This window comes from Lissotriton vulgaris, chromosome 2_1 (genome assembly GCF_964263255.1).
Source record: "Lissotriton vulgaris chromosome 2_1, aLisVul1.2, whole genome shotgun sequence".
In the NCBI taxonomy this organism is placed as follows: Eukaryota; Metazoa; Chordata; class Amphibia; order Caudata; family Salamandridae; genus Lissotriton; species Lissotriton vulgaris.
The window spans coordinates 424,693,306-424,719,244 of record NC_141687.1 but is presented as its reverse complement, the minus strand read 5'-3'; the positions used below and the strand labels follow the sequence as shown (position 1 = coordinate 424,719,244).

The following is a 25,939-nucleotide window of genomic DNA, read 5'->3' as shown; positions in this document are numbered from 1 at the left end:
GTGTGGGTAATATCAGACATAGATATGGTGGAGCAGGCAATGCTGTCATAACACTAAAAACACATTGCACACAAATGTAGTAAAGAAAGACCCTTACTGCTTCATCACTGTCCAGGATACGCAAGTCCCTTCAAACTGAGGCACTTGAAACGAAAATATGGAGGGCGAAGTGGAGGTGGGGCGCAGGAGATCAACCTTTACTCACCCATCACTCACGCCTTGGTGCACATGACAGGTCTCTAATGTAAGGCAATCACTAACACCAATTTAAAGTAATGACTGATTAATAGAGCTGTTAAGAATTCATTTTAGGTGCTTCTTTGGGGATGACATTCAAAGATAAGAGAGACTGCAACCTTCTATGTTCTCTCGTTAGATCAGCAAACCATCACACTCAGCCAAGAAAATCATTTGGATGGACTGTGGTATTCACGCCAGAGAATGGATCACTCCTGCGTTTTGCCAGTGGTTTGTAAAAGAGGTGAGTTTCCATGACCAGCTTGTATGCTCAGGCAGTAGGTTACATTTGAGCAAAATTAAGGAGGCAAATGGTGCTAATAGTAATTGTCCAGGCATGTAAAGTGTCATGAATAACCACCAAGATGCAGGGGATGGTACTTTCTTTGGATGACTACTCTGCTATAGACATGTAATAATGTATGCTGTCCCAAGACTAGTGCAAAGGGCAATCTGTCTGAAGGAGTCTGCAAACCTGTGTCACATCCCAGAGCTTGATAACAACTATGTGCCCGCCAATTGCAGGAGAGGATCAGTCAGTAGGAAATTACCGCTGGTGGAAGTTGACTAAAAATCTGTGACAAAAAAATCTTGTTTAAACCTGTGCTGAACTGGTGCGTTATCTAAACAAAATGTAAATTTGAGATTAGCTTAGTAGGGTTCTTGTTTCGAGTCTGCCAGTGCTTCTCTTAGACAAACTTAGATCTACTTTTTTCACAATCGGGGAAAGTGCCAGGATTGCAGTGGTGGAGCCTCCATTAATTTAGCCAGGGTGAACTTCTCAGCTGGCAGTCTGCCCACCAAGAGGCCACCAAGCCGCAGTGAGGGTCGACCCGCTTAATTGAGGATGAGGCAACATCACTTCATTTTCCAGTCCATGTCTGCCAGGCAATCCATTGCAGCCATGCCAAAAAAATCAATACATGCTTGACCATTTTTTAATGGTTTAGAGACAGCTAACCCCCGCTTTGGAAGTTTTTTTTTTTCTTTAAACAAAAAGAAAAAATCCTACTGGTACAAATCTCCGGCCCGATTAGCTAAGTGGAACTTCCAGAATGACAGACTTAATTTGAGGGGTTGTGGGAGCACAGGTACTCTCTACCATTTACTATGGTACTGCTCAAAGCTCACACGATATTGGGACAAAATCCTTGACGAAATCGATAAGACATTTGACACCACTATCCCGAGATTCCCAGCCTACACTTTACTAGGGCTCCCTAAAGCCTTGACCTTCCCTTCGCGCTCTATTAGGGGCAAGCAGATTGCCTTAGCTTTGAATGCTGCCCATCAAGTTATTTTAGCGGGATGGTGAACTGACAGAGTACCGGATCACTTTCAATGGCTGCTCCAGCTTTGGTCCCACCTGGGCATGGAGCGACTTTTGAAGCTCATCCCTGAGAGCCAGATAGGAGTTTCGGGCGAACGTCCATAATGCAACTGGGTTTACCCCAGGGGATTGACACCTACTTTCACCAGGCCACATGTGACGGCCTAATCCTTGGGCTAGCTCACCGAGAGGGAGGATGTGTTGGGGTGGGAGAGGGTATGGGTTTTATATGTTTGAAACAGGTGAGGGTTTGTTCTTTCCCTTTATTTTGTTTTGATGTAGTAAATGCAGACGTATAAGCTTCAAATGACATGCAGTGTTCCTTCAGACCATGGACATTCAAGCAGGTATGGAGTTCAGTAAGTCGCTTTTGTCTCAGGACTATGACAATATGTTAATTTCTTATTCCAAGACGTGATACGCAGCCGGACCAGGATGGGTTGTAGGTGACATGCTGTGTTATTCATCGCCTAGTACAGTGTCGAATCATGAGCATGCATTCCACCCCTTGCCCATGAAATGGCCAGCCCAGTGGGTTCTAGGCACTGACTCATTGTTTTTTTTCTTCTGCTAATAAAAATTGATTTAATTTAAAAAAAAATACGAAGAAGTGTATTAAACATTGCCCCTGCTCGCATTATTGAGTGCTCGTAAAGCATCCATGGATGTTCCCTTCACAGCACAGAGATCCCTGCCAGGCAGACAGAGGTCTCTAAACGGGGCAGGTGATCTTTCGGACATAATAAAAAAAGTACATATCTGTCTGGGAGATATTCCTGATCAGTGCCTGGGTTGGGGCAAGAATACCGCTGGGTAGGATGGGACTTGAGGAACGGGGTGGAGTAGAGGGGCCTTCAAGAAATAGGGTAAAATCGGGCACAGGTAGGGTTGAATGTGTGTGAAAAATGTTGTACGATCTGGCCAGCTTAGCATCTGACAGAAAGAGCCCAGGGAAGTAACTGCATTGTGATCTAAAACACAGTGCCCAGATAGACTCAGGACAATGTAGATAGATGTAGCATGGAAGACTGTAGAGGAGTATGGATTGTGGTTGTTCAGAGAATGAGTGAAATAGTATTGATGGGGCCGGGTTCCCTTATGTCAATGTACCCTGGAACCCTAGGTCAATGGACCGTTGGTACCTGCTTTAGAAGTGTAGAGGGTAGAAATAACTCATTAGATCAGACTCATCTCAGAATCATGACTCCGAAGAATCACAGACTCTAGGTTCTAAGTTAGTGGGTTTATTACAAAGCCAAAAATAACTGGACATACAGACACCTCATCAAAGCTGTGTGCGAAATTCAGTCATTAGAGCATGAAAAGAATGACGAAATCCAAAATCAGAACTCAGGTAATAAGAGCCCCCACATCAAGATCAAACTTCATCAGAGGTTTGTGGTTAAAAAGCATTAGTCTGTCCCTACACTACAACTAATGTGACATCCCTACTTAGCATTCCTCAGGTAAGTTTAGGAAAAGGTGTCAGTGCGTGAAGACTTCCTAAGAAGTGCACTCATGTTGTATGGGAGCTACATAAATAATTCTAAGATGCTCCTTCTCCCTCCAACGATCTCCTGTCCTCTCCTAACGAAACCCCCGGGGCACTGTCTCTAATTCCAACACCAGAATCATAAAACACGCCCAGTTCACACCATCCAATCACCTCATTCCACTGCACACCTCCTTGTAGGTGATATTCCATTTAGCTTCGATACTCCCACCCTCTGGCACGATGACCTTGATTCCGAGGCCTTCTCCAACGAGTAAGAACACAGTTCCACTAAAACAAAAGTGTTATTATAACTAACAAGGATGACTTTCTCCACCTCCACCTGCAACAGAAACATAAGAACAAATTCCCCATTCACATGAAATTCAGCAACCAAGTCTAACATGAGAGCGTCCAGGGAAAATGAATTTTGGGCCTACAGAAATTGGCCAACATAAGAAAGTAACACGTAGGCCGTATGAAACCTCAGATCCTTGCTATGGTCTGGGATATAAGTACAGCACTGTTGGACCCTCAAAATTTTACAGACTCTGACCTCATTTGCTAATAAGACATCTAAAGCAAGGCGGTTTTGCATCACCATGGCTCTTATTGACACCATCTCTCCATCCACAAGCAATAAAGACTGAGCTGTATTCGCTGACAACTTATCGACAATCGTTGACAATCTCCTAATCTTTATATGGTTCCGAACCACTCCCAAGCTAGGTTACATTGCTCCGAATACTTCTCCAACAATCACTCCTGCTTTGGCACCCCGCCTCTCTCTATGGCGTAATCCACCTTCCAACGATCCCAAATCCTCAACATGATAAATCTTAGGAAACTCAACATGTGCCATACCAATTCAGTGGCAATCGCACATACACATTTTTCCCACACACAAAATACACATTGGGTACCACTTACACCGCTTCCTGCAAAAGCGTCTTCGCAGTGACTTCAATAGTGAAAATGTGATCACATAGGCTCTGTCCAACAAAGATCTTATTACAATAAGTCTGTACCTGTCTAATGCAAAGTTTCCCTTGCTTTTCAAAATCGAAAGCTATTGGACCATAGCTCCCTTTCACTTTGTGTGCTAACTCCTACTTGGTCCACTTAAATTTCCCTTCTCTAGTATTAAGCTTGACTGCTAATTTCCTATGCCTATTTTCTACTTGATCTATGAATTTTTTCTCTACATCCGTTAGTATACGTGTCAAATTATGACGATGAGCACAAGCTGTATCTAGTGTAACGGTAGGTATGAAATACTTTCTTAGTCTCTCTACCTGCTTGTAATAATCATACTTATTCAGGTGCATATGAGCTGGAACTTCTAAAAGCACCACATAATAGTTTAAAAAATAATATTCATAGGGACCTTACCGTAAAACTTACTAAGTAATAGACTTCATGTAATACCATATGTCAATTTGAGTTCGGCTCAGCACAGCAAGAGAATGAACGCTAAGTCTCTTTCTCTGCCTTTGATTGCTGTTCAGCAAATTCACACACAGCTCACTGGAGTCCTGGAAATCAAATTCACAGTTCATTGTACAATTATTTACACAGTTCACAAGACTTACTTGGCCCTCTTTCTTCTTCTATGGAAATCTCTAAATTTATTCTTCTTCCACCCCGGCCGAGGTTATCTTCTTCAAGGCAAACATTTAACAGCCTCTTACAAGTTCGGAGCCAATTTCATCAATGACACACTGTAGAATCTCAAGACGAACTACTGCGATCTCTTGAGCCGGTGGCTGATATCCAAAAGTTGGAAAAGACAAATCTCACTGAATTAAGCACCGCACCATACTCAATGTGGGAGGTCTTACTACAGTCACTGTCAACACTCCATTGGCTTCTATTACAGGGACTAACAGTTCAATTTCAATGTTCAATTCTGGAACTCTGTTGACTGCTCACGAAGACCTCAGTTTCAATATCCCAACTGTTACCGGCATCTGTGATTAGATTGGTCCACTCTTGGGCAGCATACGCTTGCTCTTCTCGATCCACTCAGGCCCTCCTGTGCTGGTTCAGACGTTTTCATACATAGGGGCAAGATCTCATTCAGAGGCCAGTCTCAAAGTTTGCCTCTTCTGTCTCACAGGTCATGAATTCCCTTGGGAATTTTGCTCTCCTTCTCTGCACCTGATCACCTTGCACACCAGTTTTCCCAGCTGAGTCTGACTCTGTACCAATTGCAACATTACCATCTCCCTCTGAGTCAATACCTGGGCCTTGTGTAACGTGACCCCCCGCAGCTTGCTCTGATGGGCGACCAGCCTCATCAGTAACCCCCACAGCTTGATGTGTCCTCTCCAGTGGCCTCACAGCCATGCCTGGATCCTCTCCAGTGGCCTCATAGCCATGCCTGGAATTCCTTCAGGGAGAGGAGCTGTTTCTTCTGATGGTCCTGAAACTCTGCAGGTGGGTTAGGCATGAATCCAGTTCAATCAATCAATCAATCAATCAATCAATCATAGGCATTTGTAGAGCGCACTACTTACCCGGAGGGTCTCAAGGCGCTGGGGGGGGGGGGGGTGCTGCTACTGCTCGAACAGCCAGGTCTTGAGCTTCTTCCTGAAGGCGAGGTGGTCTTGGGTCAGGCGCAGGTTGGTCGGGAGGGAGTTCCATGTCTTGGCGGCCAGGTAGGAGAAGGACCTTCCTCCTGTTGTCGCTCTTCAGATGCGGGGGACGGCGGCGAGGGCGTGCTTGGCTGATCGGAGGTGTCGTTTGGGAGCGTAGAAGTTGATGCGGTTGTTGAGGTAGCTCGGGCCTTGGTCGTGAAGGGCTTTGTGAGCGTGGGTGAGGAGACGGAAGGTGATTCTCTTGTTGACCGGGAGCCAGTGCAGGTCTCTCAGGTGTTTGGAGATGTGGCTGTGTCGTGGAACGTCGAGGATGAGTCTGGCTGAGGCGTTCTGGATCCGCTGGAGTCTCTTCTGGAGCTTGGCGGTGGTTCCGGCGTAGAGGGCGTTGCCGTAGTCCAGTCGGCTGGTGACGAGGGCCTGGGTGACCGTCTTCCTGGTCTTGGTGGGGATCCACCGGAAGATCTTCCGTAGCATGCGCAGGATGTTGAAGCACGACGAGGAGATGGCGTTGACTTGCCTGGTCATGGAGAGGGAGGAGTCCAGGATGAAGCCCAGGTTGCGTGCGTGGTCTGTCGGTTTGGGTGCGGTGCCCAGGGCGGGGGGCCACCAGGAGTCGTCCCAGGCGGAGGGCGAGGATCCCAGGATGAGGACTTCCGTCTTGTCCGAGTTCAGCTTTAGGCGGCTGGTCGACATCCACTCGGCTACCTCTTTCATACCTTCGTGAAGGTTGGCTCTGGCGGCGGCGGGGTCGTTGGTCAGGGAGAGGATCAGCTGGGTGTCGTCGGCGTAGGAGATGATGTTAAGGTTGTGTTGGCGTGCGATGGCAGCGAGGGGGCTCATGTAGACGTTGAAGAGGGTCGGGCTCAGCGAGGAACCTTGGGGTACGCCGCAGATGAGTTCGGTGGACTCTGATTTGTACGGTGGTAGGCGGACTCTCTGTGTCCTACCGTCGAGGAAGGAGACGATCCATTCTAGTGCCTTCTCCTGGATTCCGACGTTGCTGAGGCGCTGCACTAGGGTACGGTGGCAGACGGTGTCGAAGGCCGCGGAGAGGTCAAGGAGGATGAGGGCCGCTGTTTCTCCATTGTCCATCAGGGCTCGAATGTCATCGGTGGCAGCGATGAGGGCGGTCTCGGTGCTGTGGTTGGCCCGGAAGCCCGACTGCGAGGGGTCTAGGGATCCATTCGTCTCGAGGAAGGCGGCCAGCTGCTTGTTGACGGTCTTCTCGATGACTTTGGCCGGAAAGGGGAGCAGCGAGATGGGACGGTAATTCTTGAGTTCGGTGGGGTCCGCTGTTGGTTTCTTGAGTAGCGCGCTGAGTTCGGCATGCTTCCAGCTCTCTGGGAAAGTGGCGGTGGTGAAGGAGGTGTTGATGATGTCCCGTAGGTGGGGTGCGATGACATCGTCGGCTTTGTTGAAGATGTGGTGAGGGCAGGGGTCGGTCGGCGATCCGGAGTGGATGGAGTTCATCATGCGGACGGTGTCTTCGGTGCTGATGTGGGTCCAGGCGCGGAGGGTGGTGGTGGGGGGCGTTGGTTCGGTCGTGGCGTTCGTCGGTTGGGTGCTGAAGCTGTCGTGTATGTCCGCGATCTTGTTGTGGAAGTAGGAGGCGAGGGAGTTGCAGAGTTCTTGCGATGGGGTGATGTCGTGGTTTCCGGCGTTGGGGTTGGGGAGCTCTTTCACGATGTTGAAGAGTTCCTTGCTGTTGTGTGCGTTGTTGTCCAGCCGGTCCTTGAAGGCAGTTTTCTTGGTGGCGCGGAGCAGCTGGTGGTGTTTCCGGGTGGCAAGCTTGAGGGTGGCCATGTTGTCCGGTGTTGGTTCTCTTCTCCAGGCTTTCTCGAGGGCTCGGCAGTTCTTCTTGGAGCTCTTGAGTTCGTCGGTGAACCATGGGGCCTTCTTGCTGCCGGGTCGGCTGGGCGGGGTCCTCAGTGGGGCGAGTTCGTCCGCGCAGTTGCTGATCCACTTCGAGAGGTTGACGGCGGCCTGGCTGGGGTTCGCTGAGCTGGCGGGAGGGTGCTGGCTCAGGGAAGCGGCGAGCTGGTCGGCAGTGATCTTGTTCCAGCTTCTTCGGGCAACCTGTTGCTGGTGGTGGTGTGTCGTCGTTCTTCTGAAGGTGAAGTGGACGCAGCTGTGGTCCGTCCAGTGGAGTCCTGTGGCGTGCCTCCACACTTCACAGCTGTATTCATCACCAGAATCACTTGATTCATCCTCACATGCTTGCGAACTAATATCCAATCACCTGGACACAGATCATCAATCAATCAATCAATCAATCAATCAGTCACTTGTAGAGCGCACTACTTACCCGTGAGGGTCTCAAGGCGCTGAGGGGACGGGGGTGCTGCTACTGTTCGAAGAGCCAGCTCTTGAGGAGTCTTCTGAAGTTGAGCAGGTCTTGGGTCTATCGCAGGAGGGTAGAGTGGGTGTTCCAGGTCTTGGCAGCGAGGAAAGAGAAAGATCTGCCACCAGAGGTTGTTTGTTGAATGCGGGGGATGGCTGCGAGGGCGAGGCTGGTGGAGCTGAGCTGGCGGGTGGGGTTGGAGAAGCTGAGTATGCTGTTCAGGTAGGCTGGTCCGGTGTTGTGGAGTGATTTGTGCTAGTGGGTGAGGAGCTTGAAGGTGCTCCTCTTGTTGACGGGGAGCCAGTGCAGGTGTCTCAGGTGGGGGGTAATGTGGCTGCGACGAGGGATGTTGAGGATCAGTCGGGCGGAGGCGTCTTGGGTGCGTTGTAGGCGCCAAAGGTGTTTGGCAGGGATTCCTGCGTAGAGTACATTGCCATAGTCCAGCCTGCTGCTGATGAGGGCTTAAGTCACTGTTCTCCTTGTTTCGGTCAGGATCCACTTGTAGATCTTGCGAAGCATGCGGAGGGTGTTGTAGCAGGCTGAGGACATGGTGTTGACCTGCTTTGACATGGAGAGGGAGGAGTCGAGGATGAATCCTAGGTTGCGTGCGTGGTCCGTGGGTGTCGGTGCTGTTCCCAGTGTGGTCGGACATTAGGAGTCGTCCCAGGCAGAAGTGGTGGGGCCGAGGATGAGGACCTCTGTCTTGTCCGAGTTCAGTTTCAGGTGGCTGCTCCTCATCCACTCGGAAATCGCCTTCATTCCCTCGTGGAGGTTGGTTTTGGCAGTGTGCGGGTCCTTGGTGAGGGAGAGGATGAGCTGAGTGTCTTCGGTGTAGGAGATGATGTTGAGGTCAGGCTTGGGGGCCATGTAGATGTTGAACAGGGTCGGGCTGAGGGATGAGCCCTGGGGTATGCCGCAGATGATGTCGGTGGCTACAGATCAGAAGGGTGGGAGGCGGACTCTCTGGGTTCTGCCGGAGAGGAAGGACGTGGTCCAGTCCAGGGCCTTCTCTCGCATTCCGGTTTCTTGGAGGTGTGTCTTTAGTGGTGGCTGACAGGTCCAGGAGGATGAGGGCTGATGTCTCACCATTGTCAAGTTGGTGCCTGATGTCATCTGTGGCGGCGATGAGGGCGGTCTCGGTGCTGTGGTTTCGTCTGAATCCGGACTGGGACGGGTTTAAGATGTTGTTGTCCTCGATGTGGCGGGTCAGTTGCATGTTGGTGACTTTCTCGATGACCTTCACCGGGAAGGGGAGCAGGGAAATGGGCCGGAAGTTCTTGAGGTCCTTGGGGTCCGCCTTGGGCTTCTTGAGGAGGGCGTTGATTTCTGCGCGCTTCCAGCTTTCCGGGAATGTCGCTGTTTTGAAGGAGAGTTTGATGACCTTTCGTATTTGGGGTGCGATGGTTGCGTCCACTTTGTTGAAAATGTGGTGTGGGCAGGGGTCCAATGGTGATCCTGAGTGGATGGAGTTCATGACCTTGCGCGTCTCGTCGTCATTGACGTTGGACTAGAAGGTCAGGTGGTTGGTGCTGGTGGTGTTCGAGGTGGTATCGGAGTCTGGCGTTGTCGGGGCGGTCGTGGTGTTGAAGCTGTCACGGATATCAGCTATCTTGCGGTGGAAGAAGGTGGCCAGTGAGTCGCACAGATCTTGTGAGGGCGGGATGTCGTTGGTGTTGGCGCTGGGGTTGGAGAGTTCATTCACTCTGTTGAATAGCTCTGCATTCGTTGGGGACGTGGGGATGACTGCTGAGGACCACGCCTCTCAGTAGCCACAGGTGAACCCACTGTTCCACCCCCGGTAATGGCGTCGCAGACCAAAGCAGTCTGAAGACGTACCTTGTGCTTTCCGGCGTTTCTCCTGCTCGTGGGGTTTTTCGCTGTGGGTGTTTTTTCTCGTGTGGAGGAGAGTTGAGAAAGTTCATCAGCTGCAGGGGGGCCGCTGGAGTCCGCAGGTTTTCACGAGGGAAGCCGGTTTCGCTAACGGTGGCGACCTGCTCTGGACAGCTGAAGAGAAGGCAGAGCGAAGGAGACCGAGACCATGTGGAGGTCGCAGCTGTTAGAAATACAACTCATCATCCATGTCACGGTGAGGCGAGGTGGGGCAGAGGTGAGACCTCGCCAGCCACGCTTGACTTGAACAGCGTATTTCCCTCATTTTTTGCCAGTCGCTGCTGTCTCCCGGGTGGCTCTCTTTCAGCGGCAATTTGATGTGCAAGTGAGCCAGTGTTCAGGAGCCTGAGAAGACCTGACGGTGTTCTGGCATCTGACATTGCTGGGAACTGAAAGTGAAGGTGGTTGACTAGTTGCTGAATAGCTGTAATAGCTATATTAGACGCTGTTAACTCTGTGCTACTCCCCCTGGGGCATAAAGACTCTGACTCTGCTATAAATATATATAAACTCAAATTAACTCAAAATGGGGAAGATATTAAATGCCCGCCCTGCTAAAATGAAGACTCGCCGGCTTATAGCCAAGGATGCTCGAGAAGCAAAAGAGGCAGCTTGCGCGGCTGAGCTGGAAAATACCCCTAATGCCCGTAACCTTGATTCTACGTTTGAGAGGTCAGAGGGAGAGGAGGGAAATGTAGCTACTCAACAGCTTGCTCTCCCAGGTGAAGTCCATGGGAGGAATGAAGTTATTGCCAGCCCTCCCTCCAGCTCTCAAGAAGAAGGATCGGTTACACAAAAGAAAACGAGCGACATGAAAGGTCTTAAGCAATTCTCACTTTTTCTTAAAAAACCCATGCCGCTGGCTTCCTCTTTTAGCCCTAGCTCATCTGCGCAAACTGTGCAGACTGCGCAGACTAGCAAGGACCTCGCTGGAGTTGCCAAAATCACAGAGTCCATATTTAGGCTGGATGCCGCAGCCTCTGGGACGGAGGAACTACTAGATAAATCGCAATCACCATCTAACCAAACTGATTCCGCCATTAATATTGAAGTGCCTGGTCTGATAGACTCCATATCATCTACGCCTCTTGATGGAGAGACTATTCTAACTCCTGTGGCTCAGAGCGGGGTATCTCTGGTAACTCCATCAATTCTTGGAAGTGTGCAAGTAGGTAATCAGGAGGTAGATTCTTTAAAAAGCCCATATATACATTGATCAATATAATTCAGACTATCGCTCCGCAGCAGGAGGAAGGCGAAGGGTGAAATGCTATATTTCCAGCCATAACCCCGGACATCCTTAATTTGAGCCTGTGCCGCGACTTTAATCCCAATTTGTCGGCTGAGCCTAGTTGGAGTTTCCAAATGAATATCAAGGATATGTTGCACTTGATCTTAAAAGAGGTGCCAGACATGAAAAAAACACAGAAAGTGGAGTTGGCCTCTCTTTGTTTAGAAAAGATGGGAAATACAATGGGAAGCTTTCCAGTTAGACTTCAGGAGGCTGAGGAAAGGATTTCGGCCTTAGGAGATCAGTTGTACTCTGTCAGGAAAGAGGTCGACGCAGCCACTAAAAATAAAATCGCACTGGAAAATAAAATGGAACTGTTGGCGAGCCATTCACGAAGATCGAACCTACGTATAGTCGGCGTGCCAGAGGGAGTGGAGGGGTCTCAACCCCTGAATTGGGTGAACACCTTTATTAAACAAAGAGTAATACCTGACTTTCAAGGGGATCTCACAATTACAAGGGCCCACCGAGTTCCTGGTCATCCATTTCCTAATTCATCACTTCCACGTACTATTCTGATTCATTTTGCAGACTTCCGGATAAAAGAGATGATTCTATCTAAAGCCATTCAACAGCTGCAATTTGTGGTGAACGAGACTACTAAGTGTAGAATCTTTGCAGATATGACAGCTGCTGCAGCTCGTCGCAGGAAAGAATTTGTTAAAATCCTTCACTTGTTTAAGGCAAATGGGGCTCAGGCCTCAATTGCCCAGCAATCTAAGTTAAGAGTGTTGGTAAAAGGTAAATTCTTTATGTTCACTGATGTGGATGAGGCGCAAGAATTTCTAAAAGAGATCTCTCAGGGCTCAAAGGGCTAGGAGGGTAAACTGTAGTCTTTGTATGATTAGCAGGATTTAGCCTGGGGTCAGCTCGTGGTTTTTTTTTTAGGGCTCTTTCTCCTCTCTCTTTCTTTCAATCTTTTGTTTGGGAGGAAAAGGGGATGTAAATTCCTTGTAAAAATCAAGCTTATTGTGTTCAGATGTGGTAAGAATATTACTTGAAATGTGTATTAGGATCTCTGTCTAAGGTATCATGAGAGGAAAAGTACCCTTACTACCGGGGGTCGGAGGGTGGGATCACCAGGGTGCAATAACATGGCACCCAAGTTGAACTGGGGCAGTGAGAAGTGGAGGGTGTGGAGGAGGGAGGTAGGTTCACTTTTCAGGGGGGGGGTGTTGTTTGAAAAAGGGAAAAATGAAGTTGGTTGTTTTTCAAACTTTAGTTGTTTTATTGCATCTATCCCTGAGTGATTCTTGTCAGAAGAGGAGCAGGTTTAAGCGGTTGGGGGTAGTGGAATTTTGTTTTTTTTTACCCAGGCTAACATGTCAACATTGAAAGTTGTGTCATTTAATGTAAACGGTTTGAATAATCAGAAACAAATGTGTGCTATTGAAGCTTGGTTAAAATCTGAAAATCCTGGGGCAATTCTTTTGCACTATTTCGACTATAAAACTCCCAGATTTTTCTATGATTAAAACTTGGGCATCTTATAGGGGGTTTTCATCGTGTTCTCCTTCCCATAGAGGGACTGCTATATTTTTAAACAAAAACCTACAAGCTGATTATATTAATTTGGGTAAAGATAAATAGGGGAGGTGGTGTTGGGTTACGTGCTCCTTTAGATCAGAGTCCAGCCCCCTTACATTTGTAAGTTTCTGTGCACCGGTGTGTGGTAAAATCGATTACCAATACATAATTTATAATCAATAATCAATAAGAATAACTCAGAGAAATAAGAGGCAAAATCCGGGATATTGAGGTTAACTCAAAAGGGTTTTATTCCTGTAAAAGGAATTGGGTTATTGGCTCGAGCCAAGGTGGCATAACCATTCCATCACCACGCAGGTTCAGGAAGGGACAGACAGACAACATATTGTTTACAGAAGTACATATATATAGTCAATGCATTACAATGTATGAGCATGTAGTAGGCGTAACAGCTGGAAAAGAAGAGATAAAACATGGAAACGTCATGAAAAAGGCGTTACAATAGGCGTGTACTAGAAACGTCACTTGTCATGAGGTCACAAGTAGGTGGATCCATAAAGGAATCCTGCAATGTCAGCAGAAATATATAGCAGAGATGCGCGCGCAGCAGCTTGACGTAAGTCTGACGTATAACTGGAGGGCGAAGGGGACTTGACATTTAACACTACAAGGGTAGACATAAACGGTGTAAGTGTAGACATAAGTCTAGGATGTCAGATCAACCTAATCCCAAATCATATCTGATATCATATGTTTAAGGAACTGTAATATCTGGAAGGGAAAAGGTCTCTCGGGCGGAGACTACACTATACTGGTTGTGAGTGCGTGCACATGTGTCTACGTGTCGGCCTGCTAGGTGAGGGGGCATGGGCCTACCATGGCAACGGAGTCTATGAATTACTTGCATGGAGACAGAAGGACCGGGCCCTCTGCTCCTGCAGCTGGGAGGATGTTTACTTGAGCTGCGAGACAGGAATGTATTTTCAAGGAGTGGAGCAGATAATTCGAAGGTTGAATGCAGTCTTGGCAGGCAGAGGCTAGGCTATGCGCCGGAGCCGCGCAAGGAGTAAGGTGGGGGTCACTGGTACAGAGGTAGCCTGGGCTGAGGCCCTCGGAGTCAGGAAGCAGGAAAGAACTCGAAAAAGGCTCAATGGCATAATCTGGGCCTACTTCGCCAGAGCTGAAAAACGTGCAAAGTGCACCACAAAAAGACGGTGGCATGGCATATATAGGAACTGAATATTCAATCCGTTCATGGCGGATCTGAAAGAGGACATGTTAAAGATGGACGCAAATGTGTTTGCGTCTTCATAGTTGGCACAGGAGGGAAATTACATGCACTGTAAGCTAGTACATGGAGACGGTGGGGTACTCGCTGGGGAACACTACTCGATCAAAAATTATATTTCCTCAGGTGGAGGATAATGCTAAAGCATATGAGGAGCTATGTCAATCATTAACTCAGGTTCCGGTGGTTTTAATTGTGGGTGGGGAATTTAATATCTTGATGAACACTCCTATAGATTCCTCAGTACAAGGGAAAAAACAGACAAAACCAAAGCCTTTGAAGGTGCTGAAAAATTATGGAGCTATATTAAATTTGGGCGATCCATGGCAAACTGCTTTTGCTTCGGAAAGGAAATTTACGTGTGGCTCAGGCTGGTTCTGCTCCTCCTCTCGTATTGATTTTTTTTTATTTCCCAGGGCGTAGATTTTTTTCAACAGACATTTTTTTTTAATGGCTTTTCTGATCATGCAATGCTGACATTGGAAATCCATCTAGGGACAGGCTTGCGGCTCCCGAGACGATGGGTTTTTAATAACCAATATCTCAAAGATGAGGGGTGGGTGGAGTTTATGAGCTCAGAGATTAGAGTATTCTTAATTCAGAATACTCAGTCTGCCGCCCCAACTGTTGTCTGGGACTCTCTGAAGGCGTTTGTTCGGGGGTTAATACTGAATAAAGATGCAGCCATTGCAAAAAAAAGCCAGGCTCGATAAGATAAAACTGGAGGGCAAGATCCAAGCCCTTCATGAAGCATATCTACATGGTCGCTCTGTGTCTATTAAAACTCAGCTTCAGCAGGCCAAGCGTGAGCTTTGCTCCGTGTACTATGCTCAAGGTGAAACTTTCTATCAACAGTTTCAACAGAAGGTGTATGAAGAGAGTAATTTCACCGGCAGGCTTTTGGCGTGGCAGGCCAAAGAGCAGGCGGCCGCGAACCTTATAAAATCACTAAACTGCCCTTTGATGGCAGTATGCACTGAGGATCCTGGTAAAATTGGAAGCATCATGCTTACCCACTATGAGGCCCTTTATGGTAAACTTCAGATGGTGGATGACCATCTACTTGGAAAATGTCTCCATGAAAATACACCTCCGAAGCTTTCCGAATTGGAGAAAAGTTCTATGGTTAATCCCTTTACACTTAAAGAGTTGGAAGAAGAAGTAAAAAGCCTACCTAATGGTAAGGCTTGTGGTCCAGATGGACTTCCACACTAATTTTTTTAAGATTTTTTTAGGTATTATCAGAATTTTTCCTTTTTTTGATTAATTCTTTGTCGGAAGGAGGAGTAGTCCCAGAATCTTTTAGGCATGGGAATATTGTTAGCTTTGTTAAGAAGGGTAAGAATAAGATGGATCCTAATTCTTATCGCCTGATTACGCTGCTGAACTCAGATTATAAAATTGTTACCAAACTTTTATCTCTGAGGTTTAATAGGTTTGCGGCGAAGCTAATCCATGCGGATCCGAATGGGTTCTTAGGGGGCAGACAATTAGCTACTAACACCCAATTTCTCTCAGAGGCTTTGGATTACTTCGACATTCAGAGGATTCCGGCCTTAGTTCTATTTTTCGATGCCGAGAAGGCCTTTGACCTTGTGGTCTGGTCTGGGAGACATTATTTTCGATCTTACAGTCCTTCAATATTCTGTTGCAAATTATATCTTTAATCCGGAAATTGTATGAGAATGCTGTTGCTAATGTAATTATTAATTCGGCCGTGGCAGGGTCTCTAAAAATTAAACGAGGCACAAGGCAAGGGTGCCCTTTATCGAGCCCTTGGAAATAGCTATTCGGAACTGTGCTGATATTTGCCCCCCAATTCCATCAATGCCAAAATTAAAACTATATGCAGATGACATCATGCTCTTAATTAAACCAACAGTTGAGGTGCAAGCCAAAGTCTTCGAGATGTTTGAGGACTTTGAAGCATTAGGTGGTTATCGGATTAATAAAGGAAAGACCGAAGTAATACAGTGTGGGAGGGCTGTTTTAGATCAGCACCCAGATATCTATAACTCTGTTAATTCCAATCCAAAGAGATATTTGGGGATCTTTTACTCTGAGTCAGTTGACGATTTAAATAAATTGAATTTTGTTCCTTTGATTAAGAAAGTCCAAGGGCTGTTTGCTCGATGGAGCATGCTCCCCTTGTCTATCCTAGGACGCGTTGCTTTAATTAAAATGTCCGTTTTGCCCTTATTTAATTTTCTTTTTTCTTCAATACCATGCACTTTATCAGGCTCTTTCTTCTCTCAGGTGGAGTCCATGTTTACAGCTTTTATCTGGGCAAAAAAAAAAAACCCACGTATAGCACTTAGCACTTGATATGAAAATTTGGATCAGGGAGGGTAAGCACTCCCAAACCTGCGGGGTTATTACGATGCGTATTTTGCACAATATTTGTCTAGATTTAAGCCCTCACCGCAAACACATTTTTATTGTAACAATTTCATGAATTTAATGTGTAAGGACAGCCACATCCATTCTCCCCTGCTGATTTTTAGATCCCCGAATCTGGTACGCTATAAGTGTTTGCACTGGTTTTTTAAAAGGCGGCAGGCTTTTTTTCAAAAATTATTCTATTCCAGCAATCAATTCAGCTACTTTATTAGAAGGAATCCTGCCCCTTGTAGGGGTTAGACAGCCTATTCATCTGGCATAAAAATGGGTGATAGCTGGGTATGCTAAAGTGTCGGATTTCCTGAAGAATGGTAGCTGGATGACTTTCACTTAACCAACTCTTATAGTATTCTATATAACTATTTTATAGAAATAGATGCTGCCTCTCTAATGGATCAGAACCAATTAGTTGAGGATCTATAACTTACAGTTTTGGATAGAAAACCAGGTGTCTGGAAGAAATATTTAGCATCGATAAAGGGGGTAGATCTTGAGATAAAAGCCATTAAAAAATGGGCAGATCATGAGAATTGTGAAATTTCGCCCCACATTTGGTCCACTATCAACAGACTAAACTGTAATTCTTGGAGAGGGGCAAATTGGCGTTTGATGCTGTTTTTCAGCAAATGGTGATTGTATCGAACTCCCTGCTCCATGTCAAAGATGTATGCTAACCAGTCTTCTCAATGTTTTCGGTGCACGAATCATCCATCTGCCAATTGGTCACATGTTATGATGAGCTGCCCAAGAATTAATAATTATTGGGTATATTTATTTGCCTATTTGGAAACGGAATGCAATATCCAGCAGGAGGTGAATGATAGGCTAGTTTTATTTGGTTTTGATCCTGATCTCCCTTTTACCGACTGTCAGGGGGTCCCTGCCTGCCACGAGTCCGATGCTGATTACTGTCCCTCTTCCTTTCCGCCTCGACGCTTACAGGACGACCGTGTTCCCTTTAAGGCGGATTGGGTTTCCCAGGAGGGCGGAGCTGCCTCTCTGACGTCACCCCATCTCGCCAATCGGACACGACTTCAACGCTGATAGTGGGAGGCCGGGAGAAGAATGGCGCAAACGCGGCCGGAGAGGAGGAAGTGCCCCAGGAGTACGTGTCCAGGGAGGAAGATGTCAGAGCAGGATTGCCGTCCTCGGAGACAGAAGTCGAACTAGCCAGGAGGTTAGCGCCGGAGAAGCCGGGAGGCCAACGTTTCCACGCTTCGCCCAGCCACACTTCAACTGGAGAAGTGTGGCTCCGCAAGGTACGGGCTAAAACACGGGGAGTGTTCTCTTCTGAGGGAGGGACTGGCTAAAGGGCGGCTGGGAGGTCACAGAACGGGCGTGCATGAGTGTAAACGCTACCACCCTCACTACGAGAAAGTGCACTAAACGGTTAAGGTACCCGGTGATTCCCTTCACGTCCTCCCTTTCCCCTCCTGCCATTTCGTATTGTGGTTCTCGCCAGTAACACGGCGTATTCTTGTCTTTCTTTCTTTTGTCGAGGGACCCCACACATCCGAGGACCTTCTGAGGAACCCAATCCCGGGAGTCTTGAAAAGAAGTCAGCCGGAATAAGACTGTCCCTGTTCTCGGACCAACGAGAGTTGTGTTGTTTGTTGGACCTCGGCCATGCTTAAATAAATCTCATTTACCTGCACCAGACGTCTCCGTTTTCCCTATACCTCCTTGGTCCTACCAATCATACGTCCCCCCCCTGTCAAGCCTTACACCGACGCAACAGTAACATTTCTGTATATAGCTATGTCAATTACAAGATCGCTGATATTGCAAAAATGGCGTTCAGATCTGATTCCATCGGCCCTGGAGTGGGGTCAGAAGATGAGAAGGGTTAGGAGAAGTGAATACATTTTTGCACTACGAATAGGTGGCACTAAGAAATTTAATAAAATATGGGGTACCAACTTTGACTAAAGCTATGGGAGGTGAGAGACTCTGTTATTCTGTTTTATGCTGTGGTGGGATGGGGAGCGGCGTTAGATTTAATCAATGGGGTTGTTGGGTATAGTGGTCCATTTTATAGAGTGTTAAATACATACTAAAGATGCGTGATGTATATAGTGTATCATATGAGATCTCTATTCTGTATGAAATAATGGTGCAATATGTATATGTCTGTGTTTTAAAAAAAAATCCGGCTTCAATAAAAATTAAATAAATAAATAAAAGACGTTGGACCAGAAGGTCAGGTGGTTGGTGCTGGTGGTGTTCGAGGTGGTATTAGAGGCGTGCGTTGTCGGGGCGGTCGTGGTGTTGAAGCTGTCACGGATATCGGCTATCTTGCGGTGGAAGAAGGTGGCCAGTGAGTCGCACAGATCTTGTGAGAGCGGGATGTCGTTGGAGTTGGCACTGGGGTTGGAGAATTCATTCACTATGTTGAATAGCTCTTTGCTGTCGTGTGCGTTGTCCAGGCGGGCTTTGAAGGAGGATCTCTTGGCTGTTCTGATGAGGTGGTGATGTCTGCGGGTGACGTCCTTGTGGGCTGCGTGGCTGTCCAGTGTACGTTCGTGGAGCTATTTTTTCTCCAATTTCCGGCATGTGCGTTTAGAGGTCTGGAGCTCCTCGGTGAACCATGTGGTTTTCTTTTTGGTGTGGTTGTTGGAGGGTTTCTTGAGTAGGGCTAGGGTGTTGGCACAGTCGTCGATCCACTGTCTGCGGTTGCTGGCGGCTGCCGAGGCAGAGGTCCTTCGAGGTCGGGGCAGTCTCAGCTTCAACCTGATGAGACACAGAATGGACCACAGCAGCCAGTCCTTTGCAATAATCAAGGATCAAATCATCAGTGATGCTTATGAACACTTTACATAATTAAACAACAGGGGGTGGTGATGGACAGAGTTTCTGAATTAAGCAGAATACTCTCACCCAGTCAAGAGATCAGGGCTTAATCCAACACAATTTTTTAGCTCATTGCACCATCCCAGCTCAGAACCTGGCTATATGCAAATTAGTCTGTCCCTGGCCCAGTGTATCATGGGAACAGGGCAAACCAAACTACCAAGCCAATTCTTTCACTGGGAAAGAAACAAGCTTCCGGGGACTGGTTTCTGGCATTTCAGCCGTCTTCGGCCCGGCTTGCTTGAATCCTGATGGTGCAATGAGCAAGGGACTCACGTCTGAGTATACCCTTCCACGCTTATGGTGGACAAAATAATTAAACAGGGGGTGGTGATGGACAGAGTTTCTGAATTAAGCAGAATACTCTCACCCAGTCAAGAGATCAGGGCTTAATCCAACACCGTTTTTTAGCTCACTGCACCATCCGAGCTCAGAACCTGGCTATATGCAAATTAGTCTGTCCCTGGCCCAGTGTATCATGGGAACAGGGCAAACCAAACTACCAAGCCAATTCTTTCACTGGGAAGGAAACAAGCTTCCGGGGACCGGATTCTGGCATTTCAGCTGTCTTCGGCCCGGCTTGCTTGAATCCTGATGGTGCAATGAGCAATCCCGGGCCGCCTCTGGCGAGACCCACTGGAGAGGTTTGTGCCCTCGCGGGGACATGGGAAAGCCACCATCTAAATTTGTGCTCCGCATACATGTCAGACTTCATACAGATACTTTCCCTGAATTAAGCACAACACTGTTGGACATGATAGCCGGGATATTAATATTCGGAGGGGACATGAATAACGTGATGTTGCAGGAATGGGATAGGGCTACGCGACAGACCTGGGCTGTGGTGGCGGGGCCACTGCGGACGTTTGCTTCCGCGATGGGCCTGTCAAACATGTGGAGACTGATTAATCCTTCCTGCAGGCAGTACATACATATTTCCGCAGCACAGGGAAGCAGGTCTCGATAAGGCAATATTTTTACACAATGCACCCATGTGGAACATTTTCGCGGAGCCCATCACCTGGTGAGAGGTACATCTGATCACTCCCCGGTGGTGATCCTGCTTCATGGCCCTATTAGCGACTTCACGCTCCCCCTCCAAATTGCACCCTGGCACCTTAAAGATAGGGATTTCCAGGACAAAATCAAGAAGTGCACTCAACAATACTTTGACGAGAACACAGGGTTTGTCGACTCTTACTGCACACTTTGGGAAGCGTATAAGGTGGTAATTAGGGGCTACATTCAAACAGAGGTGGGTATAAAACGGAAACAAAGACATTCCAAGTGCGATGAACTGGGGCGTCAGATTGGGTCCCTGGTACAGGAACAGGCAGGGGAGGCACCAGACACTCAGGGGCTGCTTCTGCGGCTTTGCCTTCAGCAGAAGGAACTGAGAGAGATATATGGGAGGAGGCGGCGTGCCAACATGCGTTGGCCATGTAAAGACGATTATATGATGTTGGTGAGAAAGCGAACAAATGAATTGCTGGGTTGGAGAGGCAAGACCGGGATCGAGATTGGGTCACAGAAATTACACCAAGCACAAGTCTCTTTGCTCTGGTGCGGGTATTGCGGAGGCGTTTGCGACGTACTACGAGGAGGTTTATTAATTAGTATCCACCAGGTCGCTTAGAGAGTCTGTGGAACTGCTGGCGGATCTATCCCTGCCGACTGTGACAGTGGAGGACAGGGAGGACAAAGACCGGGATTTAACAACGGAGGAAGTACAAGGGGCCATTAAGGACCTCCAATCTGGAAAGGCAGCCAGCCGTTATAGGCTGCCTGCCTTTAAATGTGTGGCAACTGCAATGGCGAAACCCATGCTGGATACGTTTGTTGCTGCGCAACAAGAGGGCTGCTTACCCACTGACCTGCGAAGCACCACAGTAGTGGTCATCCGGAAGCAGAATAAACCACAGGAGCTTTGTGACTCTTGCCAACCTATCTCACTACTAAACTTCAAAACAAAGGTATTAGCAAAGGTGTTGGCAAGCCGACTGCTCCCGGTGATCTCCTTATTGGTCCACCCAGAACAAACTGGGTTTATGCCCCAGCATAACACCTGACCAAACCTTTGGCGTTTAAATGGGGTGATGCAGGCTGCAGTTGCTAATCCACACGAACCCGCTGTGCTGCTGTCACTCTACGCATGCATGACGTTCAACAGTATTGAATGGCCCTACCTCCAGGTGGTGCTGACTAGAGTCGGATTGGGTCGCAGGTTTGTGGCTTGGGTCTGACTCCTCTACTGTGACCCTAGTGCCTGGTTTCAGGTGAATGGGGTGATGTCTCACTCCACAGAGGTACACGCAAGGGTTGCCCCCTATCCCTCATCCTCTTCGCATTGGTGTTCAAGCCGTTGGCGGCATGGATCAGAGGAGACCCTATAGCAAGAGGTATCGACATGGGGGGGAATGGGAAGAATGTATATCATTGTATGGGGATGATAAGTTACTCTGCACAGACTGACCCGACAGACATTTCATAGGCTCATAAATGTTATCCAGCTATTTGGTACCTATTCAGGCTACCAAATAAACTGGGATAAATCCCTCATCTTTTACCGCGCTGGAGTGCTTCCCCCACTAACTTCTGACTGTGTTGCAATGACGCAGATGGACAAATTTAAATAGCAGGGAATCTGGATCTAACAGTCCTCAGAGGAATTTGTGTGCATGAACATTCAGGCGCAATTGACAAGACACCACAAGGACATTGTCCACTGGTGCCAGGTACCCATTATCCTGATGGGGAGTGGAGAGGAGTTGGCCTAACGGCTAGGGTGTCTAATCTGGGGAACCGAGTTCGAATCTCTGCAATGACGCTGAACATCCTGTGATTCTGGGAAAATCACATAATCTCCCCGTGCCTAACAGAAATTAATGTGTCCTCATGTAACGCAACTGGCGCTATGTAAAGCGCTCTGATACCCGATACCTCCGTGTCAAGTTCGCGCTATATACAACCCTGTTAAAATGATTGCCCTCCCACGCCTACTTTATGTGGTGAAAACACACTGTATAAACTTCAATCAATCAATCAGGCAAATTGTAAGACTCATACCAATGTGCTAGGGGTTGCGGATTACCCGGCACGTTCTTTCACATTCTACAGGAATGGCCAATAATACAAGATATTGGACAAGGGTGGCGGGAGTGATGTCGGGGATCCACATACAACCGGATGAATGCTGGCTTCGATTGGGCATTACCGGGGAGGACAGATAACCCGCACATACAAAAATCTGGCTAATGCTAGCTGCTGGGGTCGCTAAATGCAACATTACATGTCTATGGGGTACACGTGGACCTCCCAAGTTGTCGCAGTGTAAAGCGGACATGGACTGATATCGCCTGGGAGAGAAGGTGCTGTATGAGAGCAGAGGCTGCACTAAGAAGTAGGAAGAGATATGGTGCCCCTGGGAGAAATACAGAGCTTTGAATGGGATGGGACCAGAGGGATGGGGGCATAGGAGCACAAAACGAATTTATTGTGTACTATGTTGAACTACTTAGGATACATGTGCTTTATTGTTTGGACACGCCTGTACTCCCCGCACAATGTGACGAGTATATTATATGATGACCCAATGTATGATGTGTATCTGATAGGAACTGTTTGTTTGTTAAATAAAAATACTTTCCACAAAAAAAAGAGTATCGAGAAGAACGCCTGACATCAATCAATCACTGTAAGCCATTCAGCGTCACAAGGAATTTGAAACAGGATCACGGATGGATTTAGTACCACAGGACAACATGGAACTACAATTGTGTTGACCTTCCGAAGGTCTTGCATGATTCTGAATTTCCCACTCCGCTGCTGTAGTCCCATTATAGGGGAATTGCATGGGCTCCCCATTATTTCCTTCCGAATGCCTTGTTCGATCATTGATTCAATACAGGCTTGATTCCTGCCACTGTTTCCGACATCAGGTTGTACTGGGGAATTCTTGCAAATTCAGCATTTATCTTAATCTGTATCCTAACTGGCTCAACCCCTCGGATCAATCCTATCTCTTCCTCGAATAAATCCCACACCTCCAGAGAGACTGAATCACTCAGGTCGCATGGCAGATCTTCAGTTGTCAACATGGGAAACATCTCTATGCTGAGATTGATTTGCTAGTTTGAATGGAATATCATTATCCTTTGTCTGCAACTCTACTCCCCTAGGTGTGCAATAGATTGTACAATTTAATTTGCATAAAAGGTCACAGCTTAACAAGCAGACTGGACACAAGTCACACACCACAAATTGGTGACTATCCTGAAAGGTTCTTATTCTCACAATGGACTTGTTAGCAACTCCTACAACTTGGATCAATTGTACCGAGCGGGGTAGGTTTGGGACTACTGCAGACCTCACAGTAGAACAGGTAGCACCAGTATCAATCAAGAATGTAATGGGATGACCGTCTACATCTGCCTCCACATACAGTGCTCTCTGGTCTACCTCTAAGACTGCTCCAAGGGTACAGTCCCCCGCCCCCCTGAGGCACTGTCATTGCAATGGGTTTGGATTGAATTCATCTAGAGGTTCAATAAAGGGCATCTGCTGATACACTCGTTTCCCTTGTTGAATCCTCTGAGGTTGAAGAACTTGCACATGAGGACTAAGACCCCCCGCCATGTATGGGCCTGGCCCTCGTCACAGCATATACAACCTCAGGTACCTGCAATACTTCCTCATCTTGGATATGATTCACTGGATTCAATCGGCACTCATGCTTCCAATGCCCGATTTTGTGACAAAAATGACATGCAGTGCTTCCCTTTAGGGTACCGATGTCTATCCCCGTCATGGAATCTTGTGGGCTTCCCCCTTCCATGACCCGACATGTTCTGGGCTTCTCCATGATTCCGACCTAATGTTCCTCCATTCGACTGCACTTGGTCTACTCTATCTGCATTTCTCCTCTGGACCAGCATCAGCTTATCCTTTAGCTTCCTATGTTTCGAGTTCACCTCATCACTACAATATCTGGCGTACCATTAAATTTCATCCACGGACGTGTTATGCCAACAGATCAGAATCTGCTGGATCATAAAGCTAAATTCTGGCCTCAATCCCAGGACGAATTTGGTAACAAACTGTCCTATGTCCTTTGAATCTAAAGTATTCAACCCACTATACTGCTCAAAGGCTTGTATGAGTGTTTCATAGTTGAATGTACTGATTCCTTGGGCTCTTGGGTAGTCCGATCTAGTTTAACCCAATCAATATCTTGGGGCAAAATTTTGGACTGTAACCAGGTAATTACTTGCTCAAACTTTTTCATAACCAAAGGTGACAGACCAATTGTTATGGGGTCTCGGTCGGGTTTTGTGGATGGCCATTCAATTGCGATTTGACAGGCCGTCCACAAATCACTCGGCAGCACAATATCAAACAAAGTATTTAAATCAATCCACAGTACTTTTGAAATCTTGAGATAGCGATTCAACTTTCTTGTACCACTCAACAGGCTTCTCCGTCAGCAGAATAAAAAATTAGAAAAGGCTGCCAAGTCACCCCTGCTCCAAGGCAAATACACATACCCTCCGGTGATACTTCTCGCAATGGTTAAGCCTCCACTCCTGCTGTTTCGCCTCCCGGAGGCTGGATATCTTCTATCCCTTTCTTGACACTCTTTTTCTTGGACCACCTTCCCTCCCACTTATCAAGCATGCTCCATGCGTGTATCCCTACAATAAACTCTCAAATGTAGGTTTTCAATCCTATCACTCTTTTCTCTTCCAATTCTTGATTACTGTAATTTACCTTATCACCTCCCTGCAACATTTTGGTTTTGGACAAATCCACATCGTACCTTCGGGCCACTTCTGTCAGCTTCTGATGTTCTCTCCTTGCCTTATGGGTAACATCCTTCGTTACAAACAGCTCATCTTGCTCATAAAGCTCTATCCTTTCAAGGGGCAAATTTCCACTTATTATCTCATCGACTTCTCTGAATGTGAGTCTGCCAATGACACTGGTCATATTGTAGTAGACCCAATACACCCTCCGTAAGAGTCTGCAGTGGCTGGTAACCGAGTACTGGCTTCTACAGGCACCAAAAATGGAACATTTCCGCTTACCATACCATTTCCTCTGACATTAATCCCTTTTCCTACTCCTGACTGTGAGTGGCAACTATTTTCCCCCTCCCTTTAGTCGTACACTGACACTATGGGTCCAATGGTCCCGATACCGGAAGGGCTTCCGGCAACTGCGTAGCACCATTAACTCCATTCATCTCTGCATCTCCCAATGCTGGCATCCCTGTTCCTTCTATTCCTGTTTAAATCCTTCCCACTACTTTAGCACTAGGGCTTGTCTATGGTTCTCCCATTTGGTTCCTTAGTGCTCGCCTTCCCTCATCTGAATCTGGATTGTATGGAGGGGGACCCTCTGCTAGCAACCGATCTAACAACCTGTCATCAGTGTCACTGTCATCCTCTTCCTTCCTCTTCCGTGCGATCTCCTGTTTTCACTAATGGTGGAAATAGCCTCTCTCTCTCGATGGTGTCTACCCTCCATTTATTCAACTGAGCATCCTGATATGCCTTCATTGCTCTTTCATCCTTCCCTGACCTCGCTCCCTACTCTTTGCCTGAGCTGCTCTCATCCAATAATCTTATGCCTCAAACTGTGTTGTAGAGTTCGCAATGAAGCCATCACTCCCCTTAACTAATACAGCACTTCCAATCTAAATGAACCATAATGTGGAAACGCCAAATCTCCCTA

The 25,939-nt window shown here is 47.4% G+C and overlaps 1 protein-coding gene across 1 annotated transcript in view; it reads left to right on the top strand.

The window, feature by feature from the left end:
* CPO (carboxypeptidase O) overlaps positions 1 to 25,939 on the top strand; it is a 174,280-nt gene that overhangs the window by 39,894 nt on the left and 108,447 nt on the right. Inside the window, exon 2 of the mRNA XM_086954077.1 lies at positions 377 to 481. Within this exon, the coding sequence (XP_086810203.1) occupies positions 377 to 481 (105 nt within the window). The remainder of the gene's footprint in view (positions 1 to 376; positions 482 to 25,939) is intronic.